Raw genomic sequence first — 13998 nt, 5'->3', positions numbered from 1 at the left:
GGCGTGGTTCTAGCCATGCAAGCGGGTTGCTTTTAGTCAGATTAACCCTTGTTCGACCCACTCGACCCAAAATGAATTGGCGAGTGTATTGATTGCCCAAACAATTCATTAGATTATCCAAAATAATATTGGGCAATCTAATATAGTTAACCAACAACACTTATTCACAGTAAGCTTATACACTTTGATGTGACAACGTGTTGATATAACCATACTACGTTGTACAAAATAGGTTTTTTTTAAAGGAAATTTATATTCCGACCTCGGCATGAGTTTATAAATTGGCTGAACAATCACCAACTGCATGCTCCCCTGTCCAATATATAGAAGCTAGGGTCTCACGTACGCTGATCCAACTCATTTGACTACTACTGAGTACTGACATGGACAAACTCTAAGAGCTGAACTTGTCTGAAAGTTGTGGCTTCATTAGCTCACACGCATCATCCTAGTTACGGGGTGTTTGATCATTACCAATTTTTACTACTTTTTAGTTTGGGTCACATCGGATATTTGATGTAAACAACACAAGGGTTTAGATAGATTCGGACCACGAGATGCGTAACACCATGTTGGTTTGTACTCCCTCCGTACTCGAAAAGAATGTCGTTTGTACAAGGTTTGGGTTAAAACACTGGGAATATAAATCATGAATAACTTTTAAGTTGATAAGTTTCAAAATACAAAAACCATATGAATATATTTGTCTTGAAAAATACTTTCATAAAAAATAAATATATCACTTTGAGATAAATATTTATATAAAAAAAGAAGTCAAAGATAAACTTTAGAGACCGTGCCGCTGTCCAAAACAATATTCTTTTCGAGTATGGAGTATGGACTAAAAGATGAGTACAAATGCTTTAGAGATTTCTTTCCAGCAGCACAGTTCACATGCAGTGGTGCATGCTTGTGCAACAGATCATCCTCAAATCACGCACACGGCATGAGTGACAGTCCATAACGACCTTCTTAGATTGTCCTCAGCTTGTCTCTAAGCTGCAGACGACTATAAATATAGGTATGCTTCAACAATCATTGCGCCTCCGTGCACCATCGCTGACCGTGTACGTCGTCCTCCCCGGGCCAAGCTCCAGCAATGGCGAGGCCATCCCTGCTTCTCGACCTGCTGGTCGCCGTCTGGGTATGCGCGGCTCCAGCGCGCGCCGCCGACCCGCTGCTAGAGAGGTTCGAGCGGTGGATGGGCAGGTACGGCCGGCTGTACGCCGACGCCGGCGAGAAGCAGAGGCGGCTCGAAGTGTACCGGAGGAACGTCGAGCTGGTCGAGCGGTTCAACTCCATGGGAAATGGCGGGTACAGGCTCGCTGACACCAGGTTTGCTGACCTGACGAACGAGGAGTTCAGGGCCAAGATGCTGGGCTTGGGACCTCGCCGCAGAACCGGGCACGCCACGGCGCCAAGCACCGTGACTCGTGTCTGTATTCTGCCACTAGCAGCTAGCGATCGATCATCGGCTGGATCTGGATCTATTTTTTTCTGATGATGTTTTCTGCTGATGTAGGTTGGCAGTGGACTGGCTGGAGATGTTTCTGATCTACCGAAAGGCGTCGACTGGCGGGAGAAAGGGGCTGTGGCGCCGGTGAAGAACCAGGGGGAGTGTGGTGAGTGCAGTGATGGCAGCATCAGCGAAGAACAATGATCCGTGGAATGATGGGTGTGGATTGAAGCCTGTTCTGATGAGGTTTTGCGTTGCTGCACGTGCAGGTTCTTGCTGGGCGTTCTCCGCCGTCGCGGCCATGGAGGGCATCAACCAGATCAAGAACGGGAAGCTGGTGTCCCTGTCGGAGCAGGAGCTCGTCGACTGCGACACCGTGGCCGTCGGCTGCGCCGGCGGGTACATGAGCTGGGCGTTCGAGTTCGTCATGAAGAACCGTGGCCTCACCACCGAGAGGAACTACCCTTACCTAGGTGCGCCAAGAGATCGTGTCGTCGTTGCGTTGGCTGCGCCAGACAAGAGATCGTGGGCTCTTGTATGTGTATGGCTTGACGATTGGGTTCGTGCGGATTCTTCGCGCAGGGATGAACGGCGCCTGCCAGAAGCCGAAGCTGAAGGAGAGCGCGGTGACCATCTCCGGATACGTGAACGTGACGGCCAGCAGCGAGGCGGACCTCCTGCGGGCCGCCGCGGCGCAGCCGGTGTCCGTGGCCGTGGACGCCGGCAGCTTCGTGTGGCAGCTCTACGGCGGCGGGGTGTTCACGGGGCCCTGCACCACCGAGCTCAACCACGGGGTGACGGTGGTCGGGTACGGCGAGACCCAGGGGGACGCGGACGGTGATGGCGCCGGGACCCCGGGGCAGAAGTACTGGATCGTCAAGAACTCGTGGGGGCCCGAGTGGGGCGAGGCCGGCTACATCCGCATGCAGCGCCAAGCCGGCGCCGCCGACGGCCTCTGCGGCATCGCGCTGCTCCCGAGCTACCCGCTCATGTGAGACAGCTCTGGTGCTTGGATTGCATAGTTTAGTTAGTGATGTACTGCTGCATGTTATGTACATGACCATGGTGATCAACTGTAAGAATACAAATATCGAAAACCTTGCAGCTGAAACAAAATCGTGACGTTCGCCAGCTTTTGAACAGAGGGTGATCCCCTTCCTTGATAAGATGATGTTTATCTCAGCAACGAATAAGATTGCTGCTACAGCACTAACATCTTATAAAAGACATGGCAGATTCAATTAGCAGAAGAATCACAGCAGGAATGCCCAAACACCGTTCATACAGTAGGGGGCAACAAGTTATAAAGTTACATCTTTTCTACTAAGGTACCAAAACACACCAATGTTCTCGTGAACCTAGGTCTCCAGTTTCTGAGGGTTACGTAGCCAGTTATGATCATAAATAATACAATTAGAAATACGTAAACTTTGAGGTCAACCAACAGGCTACAACAAAAATTGCGAGATGCGGTGGTGCTTAGCCTAGATGTTCGCATCATTTCTTCAACAGCTGCTTCAACACATCCTCAGCGTGCCGCTCCATCTTTGGTAGAGCCCAGTCATGCTGGATGATATCCAAGCTGTCCTTCTCCGCGCCCAAACTCTGGAAATGACCAATCGAGAGAGGTAAGATCCTTGTCAAGCATACAGATAATTATTGACACAAGCATATGGATATAGGTACTTCTGAAATAAACAAACATTTTGTAACTATCAAGAAACTTGATCTGAATAAACTAGAAACAGAACAACTCATTGAAAACTAGATAATTCAATATGCGTATTAGCATCTCAAATAGAAAAAGAATGGTGTCAGGAACTGGCATAGTAGCCATAAAATTCACTTGCAGTACTATATATCTGACAGCAGAGAAAGAGGAAAGCAGCTACGGATTTAGGCACTTTGACGGCAAAAGAGGCGAAAAAGGCAATCCATAGAAGGATTTGGCGCCGCAAGCAAAGCGCCGCTACATAATCAGCTACTTCTAGTTGGAATGCCTATGAGAATTCTTATTATTCTCCAAACTGTGGTATCTGAAATGACCCACCATAAGGGAGAGGAAAACAAATCAAGATCGACTGATATACATCCCTTTACTTTAGATGTCTATGTATCTTTTTCATCTCCCGATTATCTTTTTTTTTTAGTTCGCACTGCTCTTTCTCTCAAAATTGCATCAAAGAAAATAGAGAGAGAGCAGATGGATCGTACATCCTTGATAAAGTAAACTCCTAGATTAGCATACAAGCTGCTTAGAAATACCAAGCAAGTGGAACAGCATAGGTTCTTGATCGTCTGTTACTGCATAATGTTACAACTTACAAAACATGAAATTCAAAGTTCGTTCACAGAAGCTCCACCGAGCTACACACTTCTATACAACATGAAGAAATCTATTTTTCAAGACAATTGAACTAAATGCATGATGTGACTTGCATGTGTACATGTATCAGCAGGGAACAAGCATCAAGAATTGCATTAGGTAGCTAGGTAGGGAGGGAAGGGGGCATAGTACCATTGTTGCGTTAAATCCAAATCCACCGCCCATTTGCATCATCTTTTGGGCATCATCAGTTGCTGCATGCCACGCACAAATCATAAAACTTTCATAAAAAAAACAAGGTATGTCACAAGCATTACTTCTAAATTTTGTTTATTAGAAGTGGACTGAACAGTGCTTCATACCATTTTCTTCGCCAAGGATCAGGCTGAAGAGACCTCTCAAGCCGAATAAATTTAGGAAATACCTATATTAACAGCAAATCATTAGAGAACTTCAGACCTCGTAGTTGTTATATCACCAGGATCATTTCTTGACAATAAGATAATAACTTTATACATACCACGAGCGGCTGCTAACATAGCTCACGTCAACAGTACTCAGGTCAATCCCATTTTGCAACATTCCCCTGAATCGTTGAGTCAGCGGAAAGGGGATTTTCGCTGCAAAGAAATTGGAAGATATGTGAGTCCAAGACTGCAGCTAGCCAGCTACATAATGCTGTATTGCACACATGATGACAAAAGGAACAGAAAAACCCATTAGAAGTTTCAAGTGTTATAAAGCATGCGTGTTGCTTCAGAATTTTATTGGCCCAAGCTTGTCAATCAGAGGACACCAGAGGTTGAAATGTGCAAGAGAACGCTTTTGTATACAACAACTTTATACTAGCGAAGAGAAGTAATAATCAGAAGGTAGCTTGTTGGAAGAGGTCAAATTATCTACAGTAGATTGTTGTGCCAAATGGACAAACATGCTTAGAAACATGTCTAACATCTACTGATGCTCTTATAAGAAATATAAAAATATGTATGATAGATTTGAAGAGACTTGGAAAGGCGCCACTATACTTCAGTGATTAACTTTGATGTTCTTACAGAATCATGTAATAAATATAAAAATATGAACATGGAGTGTCATTTGAAAACAGCAGGTATCACAGTAGTAGCATACACATACCTGCAACGAAACCTGAAAAGAAGAAGTTCACCCATGCAAATGTAAGTGTCTGCAGGTAAAAAAACAAAGAATGTTAATATAGATAGATAGCACTGTTAATATGATGCATATAATTCAATTTGCAGAGCCCTAAACCTGAGGAACTATCATGGACAGGTTCTTCTTCATCATGTCCATGGCCATGTTCGGATCTGAAAACATGGCTGCCTGAGCCTTCTGAGCATCTTCTTTTGGAACATGAAGCAATCCATTTTCCTACAGTGCACCAGAGATTGTCACACAATATAAACTCAAAAGATCATGTATTCATGTGGCAATTGTTCAATCATAACAGTGAACCATCATCAGGCCAACCGTGGCAGTTCTACAATTTTGTGACTATCACTGGCAATACTTATTGCTTGTAGGTGCTGTATTCCGACTTAACAGAAAACTCTTTACTGATCCTTCTTTAATTACGCTTGGTGAACACCGAACAGCTAACGATTACACGCTACAAGCAGAATTACCTCGTTGGTGTAATAAACCTTGCGTGCCTTGAAGGCCTTGGCCGGTATAAACTGCGAGTTGGTCCTCAGGTTCCTCGCCCTGATGACGACCTGCCTGCGGTGAAGCAAAAACCTCACGTCAGCTAGTACACCAACATCTGAACGCCCGCAACCGCAACTCACAGCCTCTAATACACCCGTAGATGCACATAAGTATCCAGAAATCAAACCCCCGGAGGTCGTTTCCGGATCCAGATCGCTTGGATCGAGCGAACCGGGGGAACAGATCGGGAGGGAACTGGGGGAGCGCGGACGGGTAAATTACGGACCCTTCCCTGACGAGCTTGGGATCGGGGGACGTGGAGGCCGCCGGCGACCGCATGAGCTTGGAGACGAAGTAGCGGAGCACGCCGATGAGGACCATGACGACGGAGAGCGGGATCAGGACCCAGTCCCGAATCGCCGTGTCGAGAACCAGCTCCTCCGCCATCGCCGCTGGGAGGGGTCGGCGCTAGCTGCGCGGCGGCCGGCGGCGTCGGGCAGAGAGGTGCGGACGGCACCGAAGCGAGCTCGCCGGGTTGGGTTTGGGTGCGGATCGGTGGGCCAAGGCGGACGGAGAAGGAAGACTATTTAGGCCCTGTTTGGTTTGTCCTAGCACAAGTAGCACAAAAACTTTGACCAATAATTAGGGGTACTAAATAAAGGTAATTTATAAAACTAATTCCACAGCCGTGTTCTACTTCGCGAGACGAACCTAATGAGGTCTTTGACCGCACGATTCGAAGATGGTTACTGTAGCATCACTGTAGCCAATCATCAATTAATTACTATCATTAGATTCGTCGTGAAAAGTTACACCCATCCGTGAAAAGGTTTTGCAAATAAATTTCATTTAGTACTCCATGCATTGAAGATTCTTTTCTCGGGAAATGTGTGCTAGTAGTACTACAGGTAAACCAAACAGGGCCTTACTAGACGAGGACGACGAGTCCCTCTTCGTTCGTCGACTGGAAAGCGCGTGACTTGATTTTTAACTTTTATTTGTATTCTACGAAACTTTGTATATTATTTTGTTGTTGTTGTTTTTTTGAAAGAAGGAGTACGATAGTTTTTTTAGGGAGGGCGGAGCACAATTATTCCAATATTTAATGTGTTTGCAAAAACATGTTGCGATTAGTAGACGTGTTATTTTTTTAGGTAGTAGTGGTTATATTAAAATATGATGTGTTATTATGGAGGTAGTATGAGAAGTCATAAAAGGATGGTGATCGAATTGTACGTATAGTGTTGCTCTTGTAGTAGTAACGTCTGGAACATATTCTAGTTAGTGTAAGTTTATTTAATACGTGGAATAAGAATGTACGTAGTTTGATGTATTTTTTGTTTTTTTTCAGAATTGCAACGTAGATGGGACGAATATGTCAATTCGTTATCTTCGCATTGTTTTTGTTCGGAGGTCAGGTTTTCCTATTTTCTCATTTTTTTCTCTTTTTTCTCCCTTTTCCTATTTTCGTCTAGTTTTTTCTCTCTTTTTTTCCTCCCTTCTTTATCTCTCACTCCCTATCCTCTCCCTCATCCTCTCCCTCTCGATCTCCGCCGCCCCCTCCTCCGTCGCGCTCTCCCCCTCCCTGGCTCCCTCGGCCGCCTCCTCCCCCTCCCTGTGCCCTCTGCCGCCTCCTCCAGGGCGAGCAGGGCTACACCGCCCCCTCCCTTGGCCTCTGTCTCCTCGGCCGGCGCTCCCTCCTCCCTTCTCGCTCCTCCCTCGTCGGTCGGACTGCGGCGGCGCGCGGCGGGACGGGGGCTCCAGCGAGGTCCTCGAACCTGCGGGCCGCCTCCCTCCTCCCTCCTCCCTTCTTCGTCCATGGCCGCAGCGGCTGGATCTGTGCCGGCGCGCGCGCTGCGGCGAAGGCCATGGCGTGGCGGCGGGCGGGTGGCAGGCGGTTCGTGTGGCGCGCGGGGCCGCGGCGGCGCGCGACGGGATGACGGATCCAGCGAGGTCCTGGAGCCCGCCGTTCACCTCCCTCCTCCGTCCACGGCCGTGGCGGCCGGATCCGTGCCGGCGCAGCCCATGCGCGCGGCGGTGGAGGCCCGTGCGCTGCGGCGGAGGCCATGGCGTGGCGGCGGGAGGCCCAGCGTGCGGTGGCGGTCAGCGCATGCGGCGGGTGGCCTCGGCAGCAAGGGCGGCAGCGCGGCCTAGAGCTCCGCGTTGAGGTCGGCCACGGCGGCGCGGCGGAGGCCCTCGTGCAGCGAGCGGGGGCAGCGAGCGCGCTGTGGGCGCGGACTGCGCGTCGCGGCCGCGGCGGCTCGGTCCCCTTCCTCTCCATCTCTCCCTCCCTCCCTCTCTGACAGCTGGCGGCGGGGCGGGGAGCTGCAGCTCCATCGGGCGGCCTGGACGGCGCGGTGGCGGCGGACTTGCGCGGCGGCGGCGGAGGCTTGGTAGTTGCAGCGCGAGGCCAGCGGCCGCGAGGAGCGGGCCGGGGGAGGAGGGGCTCGGCCAGCCGCCGGCCGTTGGTCGCCGGATGGACGGCCACGACGTGCTGCCAGGGAATGACACCGGAATCGTGTTTTAGAGATTCGGAATAGGACACATTTTTTCCCTTTCCTATTCGCTTAGGCCCATTTTAGATTTTACACTAGTTCGGCCCATACGGCCATATTGCCCATGACTCCGGTGCTTCTTTTTTTTTTCTCGTCCATCTGGTGGCGGTGGTGGACTAGTGGATCATGACATGAGATCAGCTCCATTTCGGGCAAAGGAGTCAATCCGCGGCGTTGTATTTTTATTTTTTTTTTGTTTCTTTTGCTTGCAAAAATGGCAAGAAATCTTGCGCCCATCTCAACCTCTTTGCTATCATCTGACAACAACCGACCCTACGGTGATCCAGCTGATGCCCCCCACCACCCACCCTGTGTGCTACGTTCCGACTTCCCACTGAGAGGCCGTTCGTTTAGCTAGGTAAGATAGAGGCCGTTCGTTTAGCTAGGAAAGATTGCCTGGAACCATTCCGGCTGGAACACCAGATTTATTTCCACGTCCTCGATCACCAGGATTAATTCCGGCTATCGTTCCGCGTCGGAACGCGCTAACCGAAAGGGCCCTAAGTTCATCGTCTCCATTCTAGTATGACAGCTCTCTCTGTTGGATAGTTCAGTCTGGATGGTGCCAGGAGAGAAGTCAGTGGCCATCCTTTTTCTGAAAGATTGTTACTACGCGAGCATACAAACGGGAATTTGTCCGCCTGGCGACACGAGGGGTCGGACGGACGGCTGTGCTGCCAAAACGAATTTGTCCAAAGGCTGTCGTGAGGCCTTTGGATGAGGAAACAGTACAGCCGCGGAAGCAGAACGGTGGAGGAGCTAGCTGCTGAAGTCGGGGTCCTCGTTCGTTCTGCTCATTCTGCAAAGATGCTGTACCTCCGGTCCGCACAAATTGTCCCGGAAAAAAGGTCAAGCAGATACTAGAAAAGCTGGTAACCACTGTTCATATTCACTGGTAGATGGGAACTGATAACTTGTGAGCACGATTTATAGCTTGTCTGTTGTCTGGAAGACACATGGTGGGGATGGATGCTAGTTCATTAGTTGGCTGTAAAACCAGAGAGGCTGGTGGACCAACCAGGCAACCAGCAATGCGATGCGACATGAGAGCCCACCAGTGAGGAGTTTTCTTTTTTTTTCTATAAGAAAAGGGGAGTATTCATCAGTGATGAATGATGACCGTGGATGGACTGAACAATTCGTATGAGGTCTTGGTTTAGCCTGCCAGGGGCAGTGGGGCATCCACGGACATCGTTAGCGAGGGGTGACTCTTGGCAATCTTCCCAGCAGGTGGCAGCCCAGCGCGTAGAGGTCGTCAGCGTCAGCGACTACGTGACTAGACACCAAGGCCGGGGGGCTTCTTATCAAAAATAATAATAAAAAAAAGGCCGGGGGGCATAACAGCACGGTGCCAGCCTTCGCATTCAAGACGGAAGAAAAGGGCTTCCAGAGCAAAGGCAGCAATGAGCTATGGATAACATAAACCTCAGGACCCACTGCAATTTACCACATTTTACGAGCTCATGAAAACCAGTTTGTTTGTTAACAAAAAAATGGCGATCAGATGTTCAGAATCGGTGAGGATCAACAAATGCTTCCACTCATCAGCCAAAAAGAGCAGTGCATCCTATCTACCCATTCCTCGGCACGGGTGGGATTCTGAAACTTGGAAAGGTACCAGGAATCCCAGCCAAAGGAGGAAACTTCATGAACGACAACGGCGCAATGCCTTCATTGTTCAGCAGCTAACGCTAAGCACGCTGCTTGTCCTTGTCAGCGAGAAGAATGTCCTTCCAAGCCTCGTAGAACATCCAAGTGATGCCAGAATTCGGCATGACCTTCAGGCAGCTTGCACGCCATCCGCGGTAAAGTCCCAGGAGGCCCTCCTCCTTGATCACCTCCGATAAGGCAGCAATCATGTTGGGCGGGCACTTCCCCTTCAGGGCACCGACCATGAGCAGCTTCCTTGCTACTTCCAGCGGGAAGCTGATTGTACTTGCAGTGAGGCCTGTGGATCCAACAGCAAAACGTCAGTCCTGTTTGCTCAGATGGAATATATGGAATGCCCCTGATGTTGCTAGAATTCAAGATAGAATCTTAAATTGGTAAACCAAAGGAAAGCAACTGAAACTAGACGTAATGTAGGAAATGCTGAATCTTTTACCTGAAAGAGCCCCAATAAGTACTAGCTCAGGACGACTCAAAGATGATTTCTTATGTAAGCGGCAGTAAGAGGTCTTGATTGTATCATACATAAAGAAGTAGCATGTGCTGTAAGGAATCATGCCAATTAGTGTTGGACCGAGGCCAGAATATAGACCACCTATACCTTCCGTCTGGTAGATCTTGCTGAAGGCAAGCCTAATGGTAGGATAAACCTCTCGACTGATAGTCAAGCGATCCTGTCAGAACATCAATAATGAGCCACTAAGTAATGATGTAATATGATTTTCAAAGTTGAATATATGGATGAAGAGATAGTGCTGACTGCCAACAAGGTCTCAATTACCTTGACAACTTCAAGAGGATGACAAGCCAATGTGCCAGCTATTCCAGCAGCAGCACCGCCAATAGCAACTGGAGACAAGAAGTGGAGTGGCAGCTCGATTTTCAGGTTGCCAAGCTGTATCTTTGGGTATCCATCATCTTTCCATTTCTCTTGTGCTTCTGCCATGCTCCTTTTGACACACTCGAATGTTGCGAGCTCTACTGCTTGTGTTGGAATAATGCGGAGCATGTTGATTGTATTTCCCGCCCAAAGCCCTTGCCACCCATTTTGTTCAATGATCTCCACAAAAGTACCAAAAATATGCCTAGATCCTACTCCTACAACCATCCTTGTCCTGAAATCAGTACACAATGGTAAAATGTGACCAGTCCTAGCTTTAATCAAGAGATAATTACAAGCTGATCATATGATGTTGAAACAAATTAATAATCAGCATGTGTCAAACTATATGTTTTAACAGGACAGTTTGAAATAAGTTTCCATAAATTTAAAAATAATGTATTCTGCTGCGCTTGAAATGAAATAATATGTTTATACATTCTCAATTGTAAATAGTTTTGGTAATATGCTGGATTAATGTAACACAAACTACATGGAGAGTTAAAAATTCAAATTGTTTTGCAAATTGGATATGTTAAGGGGGCAATTTCCCTGAAAATTTGTAGCACATCACTAAGGTGGTGTTCTGGAGAAACCTAGCAATTTGCAAACTGCCAATAGCCCAGTACATTTATCTCTCAGAACACAGCACCATGCAAAAGAAAATGGGCTACAGCCTACAGGTAAATCTTGAAGTGCATGCATCAACCTTGATAAGGAGGAACGAAAACCAAGCTTACAGCTTGAATGTTGAGCAAGCTAGCTGTAGGATTTGCAGCCACCGTTATAGTGCTTAAAAAAATGAACTGGCCAATTAAAGTGCAAAGGCAAAACATAGAGATCAAAGTTTCTGAATACCTGATAGTCTCAAGGGGAGCAAGAATAGCTTTTGACATAGCACCAGCTAATGCCCCACTGGCAAATTCTCTGACCTCTCTGCGCCCCAAAATAGTCTGCAGTGAATTAGATAGATAAGAGGAACGCCTCAAACGAGCAGTCATAAATTCATTAATAGCTTCAAAGTTTAAACTTGCAAGGCACCTATGAGAATAGAAATTAAAACAGCTTCTCTAGAGAAAGCCTACCTGCAAGTGCTTTGAAATTGTATGCTCGTATATGTAATGAAGATAAGATTTATCAAGGTACACGGTACAAATAATAATTCTTTTGTTTTTGGAGAGTGTAACGAATTAGCAATCACACTAATCCATCATAACAAAAGCCAATTTCAGGATTTAGATTTATGAAAGATGTTGTATCTACACATCAAAATGCAAAGTACAAATTATTAAGGTAAGCAATGTACACTCAACCATGTGCTTTTGGGGGTGGAAGGGGAGGGGGGAGGTCGTTCGAACAAGTAATATCACATCTAGACCTCTCCCGTAGCCCAAAGGTTTGTTTCACAAACAGTGGTTAGAATTTGCAATGTTGTCATTGTCAACAAAAGGTAAAGACAAGTTGATTTGTTGCTTTGCACATAACATACTACGATTTGGTAGTTGGAACATTGGGTAAATGAAAAAGGCACAGCCGCACAGGGGAACAAGGAGACAATTGAATTTCTATGTGTGGACATCTTCCAAAATGTGTGGATGAAGACCACAGAAGGCATGAATCAAGTAGGACAAATATAACTCCATCTGTGAAAGAAACATTTTGTATGGATCTATAATGCAGATATCTAACTTAAACAACCTTTTTCTAACGTGGCTTAGCATACACAACAATTTGGCTTACTCAATCTCTAAGGAATCTTGTTTGTTCCATTTGACTCCTGGAAGCTTGTTTGACCTTATCTTCAAGGCTTTCAGTCAAGTATGGATGAAAAGAGTATGAAGTGTATAAGTTCTTTTCTTGGCTGTTGAGTTTTATAAATATTAGCATTTCCACCTCTAGCATACGTTTGGTCTAGACATCACTATTTAGAATCAGATCTAACTTTTGGCTATCCAACTATCCACATACGGCAAGAAAAAAAATGAAATAAGAACGAAGGGCGCGCATGCACATTGATTGTATACACGATATGGTCCTAACTCCTAGCAACTAACAATTGTATAGCATCGTCTACGTCTTATTATTTGTTACAAATCAATGGAAATTCGGCAATAGGTCCATGAGTGGACATGATAAGGTGGAATCAATTACTTGGATAAAGCCACGACATGAATGTAAGCATAAAGGGAGAACCACAGCGCTTATCGACAGGAGGCACATGAAATTTACAGGATTAGAGGTGTCTCGGTTGGAAGCTGAACTAGGCTAAAACTCCGCGACGAAGCAGCATATGAAATGAGCAACGAAACATCTTCACCAGAGCAAAGCTACTTGCAACGTGGCGGCAAAAATCTCGCAGAATCAAACGCAGTTCCTATGTTTAGCTGTAAGCAGCCTTCCCGTGCGACAAAACGTAGGAATCTGAAACTCAGTGGAGAACCATGGCATCAAAAGTCTGAAAGGCTGAAACTAAACCACGCGTCGAATGGGGGAAAAGTATGGCACGCCTGTTTCGTTTAGATTAGAAAAGGAACCGGCAAAAATCGCAAGAGGCTTTCATCTCCTTGGGTCGCTCCAGCGACATGGAGATCACAAAAACTCGGGGGTAGGAATCTCCTTACCTTCACGGCCCCTGCGACGTCCGGCAGCCTGACGGCGATGACCTCCGCGACCCTGGCGCCGTCGAGGCCGTCGTCCTTAGGCATGACGAGGAGCTCCTTGTACCCGCCCCCGCCCGCCCCGGCGCCGGGGCCGGCGAAGCCCACGCTGGCGAGCGATAGCTTCCCGCCGCCGCCGCCCGGCGCGTCCTGGTAGCCCATGGCGGCGCGGTCGTGCTTTTGGGTTTGGGAGGGGCGGAGGCGTTAATAAAGGGAGGGTACAGGGGGCCGAGTGCAAACGTTCACTCTGTTCGCTTCTGCTCTGCTTTAGCGGCGGCGCACCTTGCGGCCTCCCGTGAACATCGAGGGCGTAGGGAGTAGGGACGGAGGCGCAGGCCGCAGGCCGCAGGCCGCAGGCGATGTCCGAGTCAGTGAATCACTGACCGTGACCGGTTGAGGATGGCGTGAACGTAGCGCTGCAGGAATGCACGAGCGCGACTGTTTGGGCAAGGGGGCAAGGGCACGAGTGCGACTGTTTGGGTTACAGGCTTACACCGAGACGGGGTTCATAGCCGGTTTTGTACGTGGATGAATGCCGTGCACAAACCAGTGACGTTCCCAATAGCCATCTATATATCCTATATAGACACAACCCACTAAACATCATTAATTGTGATTTTCTTACAACCACATGAAGCTACATCATCACTTAAATCTAAACCGTTGATTCCATCCTCTCCGTTTTTCTATACGTCTGATGATCAAACATCCACCTTCTCACTCACTCACACAAGACCATTCATCTTCTAATCCCCACTGCCGCAAGAAACTACCAGAAGCCCAAGAGT

The 13998-nt window shown here is 47.7% G+C and overlaps 3 protein-coding genes across 4 annotated transcripts; 1 reads left to right on the top strand and 2 right to left on the bottom strand.

Moving 5' to 3' along the window:
* Positions 1–956: 956 nt before the first annotated feature.
* LOC120661121 (ervatamin-B-like) lies at positions 957–2596 on the top strand. Its single transcript, XM_039939828.1, has 4 exons — positions 957–1435; positions 1523–1622; positions 1726–1929; positions 2039–2596. The coding sequence occupies exons 1-4, from the start codon at positions 1100–1102 to the stop codon at positions 2449–2451; spliced, it is 1053 nt and encodes a 350-aa protein (XP_039795762.1). The 5' UTR covers positions 957–1099; the 3' UTR covers positions 2452–2596.
* A 75-nt stretch (positions 2597–2671) lies between these two features.
* Positions 2672–6034, bottom strand: LOC120661122 (ER membrane protein complex subunit 3-like). The gene is made up of 8 exons (XM_039939829.1): positions 5737–6034; positions 5429–5522; positions 5055–5174; positions 4920–4968; positions 4303–4402; positions 4145–4206; positions 3975–4036; positions 2672–3061 (listed from the first exon to the last, which is right to left on the bottom strand). Exons 1-8 carry the CDS (start codon positions 5895–5897, stop codon positions 2954–2956), a joined length of 756 nt encoding a protein of 251 aa, XP_039795763.1. The 5' UTR covers positions 5898–6034; the 3' UTR covers positions 2672–2953.
* Positions 6035–9420: 3386 nt separating this feature from the next.
* Positions 9421–13490, bottom strand: LOC120661120 (probable mitochondrial adenine nucleotide transporter BTL1). Of its 2 annotated transcripts, none has more exons than XM_039939826.1 (5): positions 13175–13490; positions 11412–11506; positions 10455–10788; positions 10110–10347; positions 9421–9953 (listed from the first exon to the last, which is right to left on the bottom strand). In XM_039939826.1, the coding sequence occupies exons 1-5, from the start codon at positions 13370–13372 to the stop codon at positions 9697–9699; spliced, it is 1122 nt and encodes a 373-aa protein (XP_039795760.1). In that variant the 5' UTR covers positions 13373–13490; the 3' UTR covers positions 9421–9696. The 2 variants fall into 2 exon arrangements, with proteins under 2 accessions (XP_039795760.1, XP_039795761.1); XM_039939827.1 differs by lacking the exon at positions 13175–13490 and adding an exon at positions 11867–13097.
* Positions 13491–13998: the final 508 nt, after the last annotated feature.

The sequence above is a fragment of the Panicum virgatum genome, chromosome 2N, assembly GCF_016808335.1.
Source record: "Panicum virgatum strain AP13 chromosome 2N, P.virgatum_v5, whole genome shotgun sequence".
In the NCBI taxonomy this organism is placed as follows: domain Eukaryota; kingdom Viridiplantae; phylum Streptophyta; class Magnoliopsida; order Poales; family Poaceae; genus Panicum; species Panicum virgatum.
Note: the sequence above shows the minus strand (reverse complement) of the source record. Positions and strands in the feature narration are given on the sequence as shown.

What these genes read in the sequence shown, in the direction of transcription:
- LOC120661121 (XM_039939828.1), top strand. Translation starts at nt 1,100, where the DNA reads ATGGCGAGGCCATCCCTGCTTCTCGACCTGCTGGTCGCCGTCTGGGTA. An exon ending in CGCCAAGCACCGTGACTCGT is followed by an intron (nt 1,436 to 1,522) that starts GTCTGTATTCTG and finishes CTGCTGATGTAG; the next exon opens with GTTGGCAGTGGACTGGCTGG. An exon ending in GAGGAACTACCCTTACCTAG is followed by an intron (nt 1,930 to 2,038) that starts GTGCGCCAAGAG and finishes TTCTTCGCGCAG; the next exon opens with GGATGAACGGCGCCTGCCAG.
- LOC120661120 (XM_039939826.1), bottom strand. Translation starts at nt 13,372, where the DNA reads ATGGGCTACCAGGACGCGCCGGGCGGCGGCGGCGGGAAGCTATCGCTC. An exon ending in ACGTCGCAGGGGCCGTGAAG is followed by an intron (nt 11,507 to 13,174) that starts GTAAGGAGATTC and finishes AATTCACTGCAG; the next exon opens with ACTATTTTGGGGCGCAGAGA. An exon ending in GCTCCCCTTGAGACTATCAG is followed by an intron (nt 10,789 to 11,411) that starts GTATTCAGAAAC and finishes TACTGATTTCAG; the next exon opens with GACAAGGATGGTTGTAGGAG.
- LOC120661122 (XM_039939829.1), bottom strand. Translation starts at nt 5,897, where the DNA reads ATGGCGGAGGAGCTGGTTCTCGACACGGCGATTCGGGACTGGGTCCTG. An exon ending in TATGTTAGCAGCCGCTCGTG is followed by an intron (nt 4,207 to 4,302) that starts GTATGTATAAAG and finishes CTGTTAATATAG; the next exon opens with GTATTTCCTAAATTTATTCG. An exon ending in GATCCTTGGCGAAGAAAATG is followed by an intron (nt 4,037 to 4,144) that starts GTATGAAGCACT and finishes CGTGGCATGCAG; the next exon opens with CAACTGATGATGCCCAAAAG.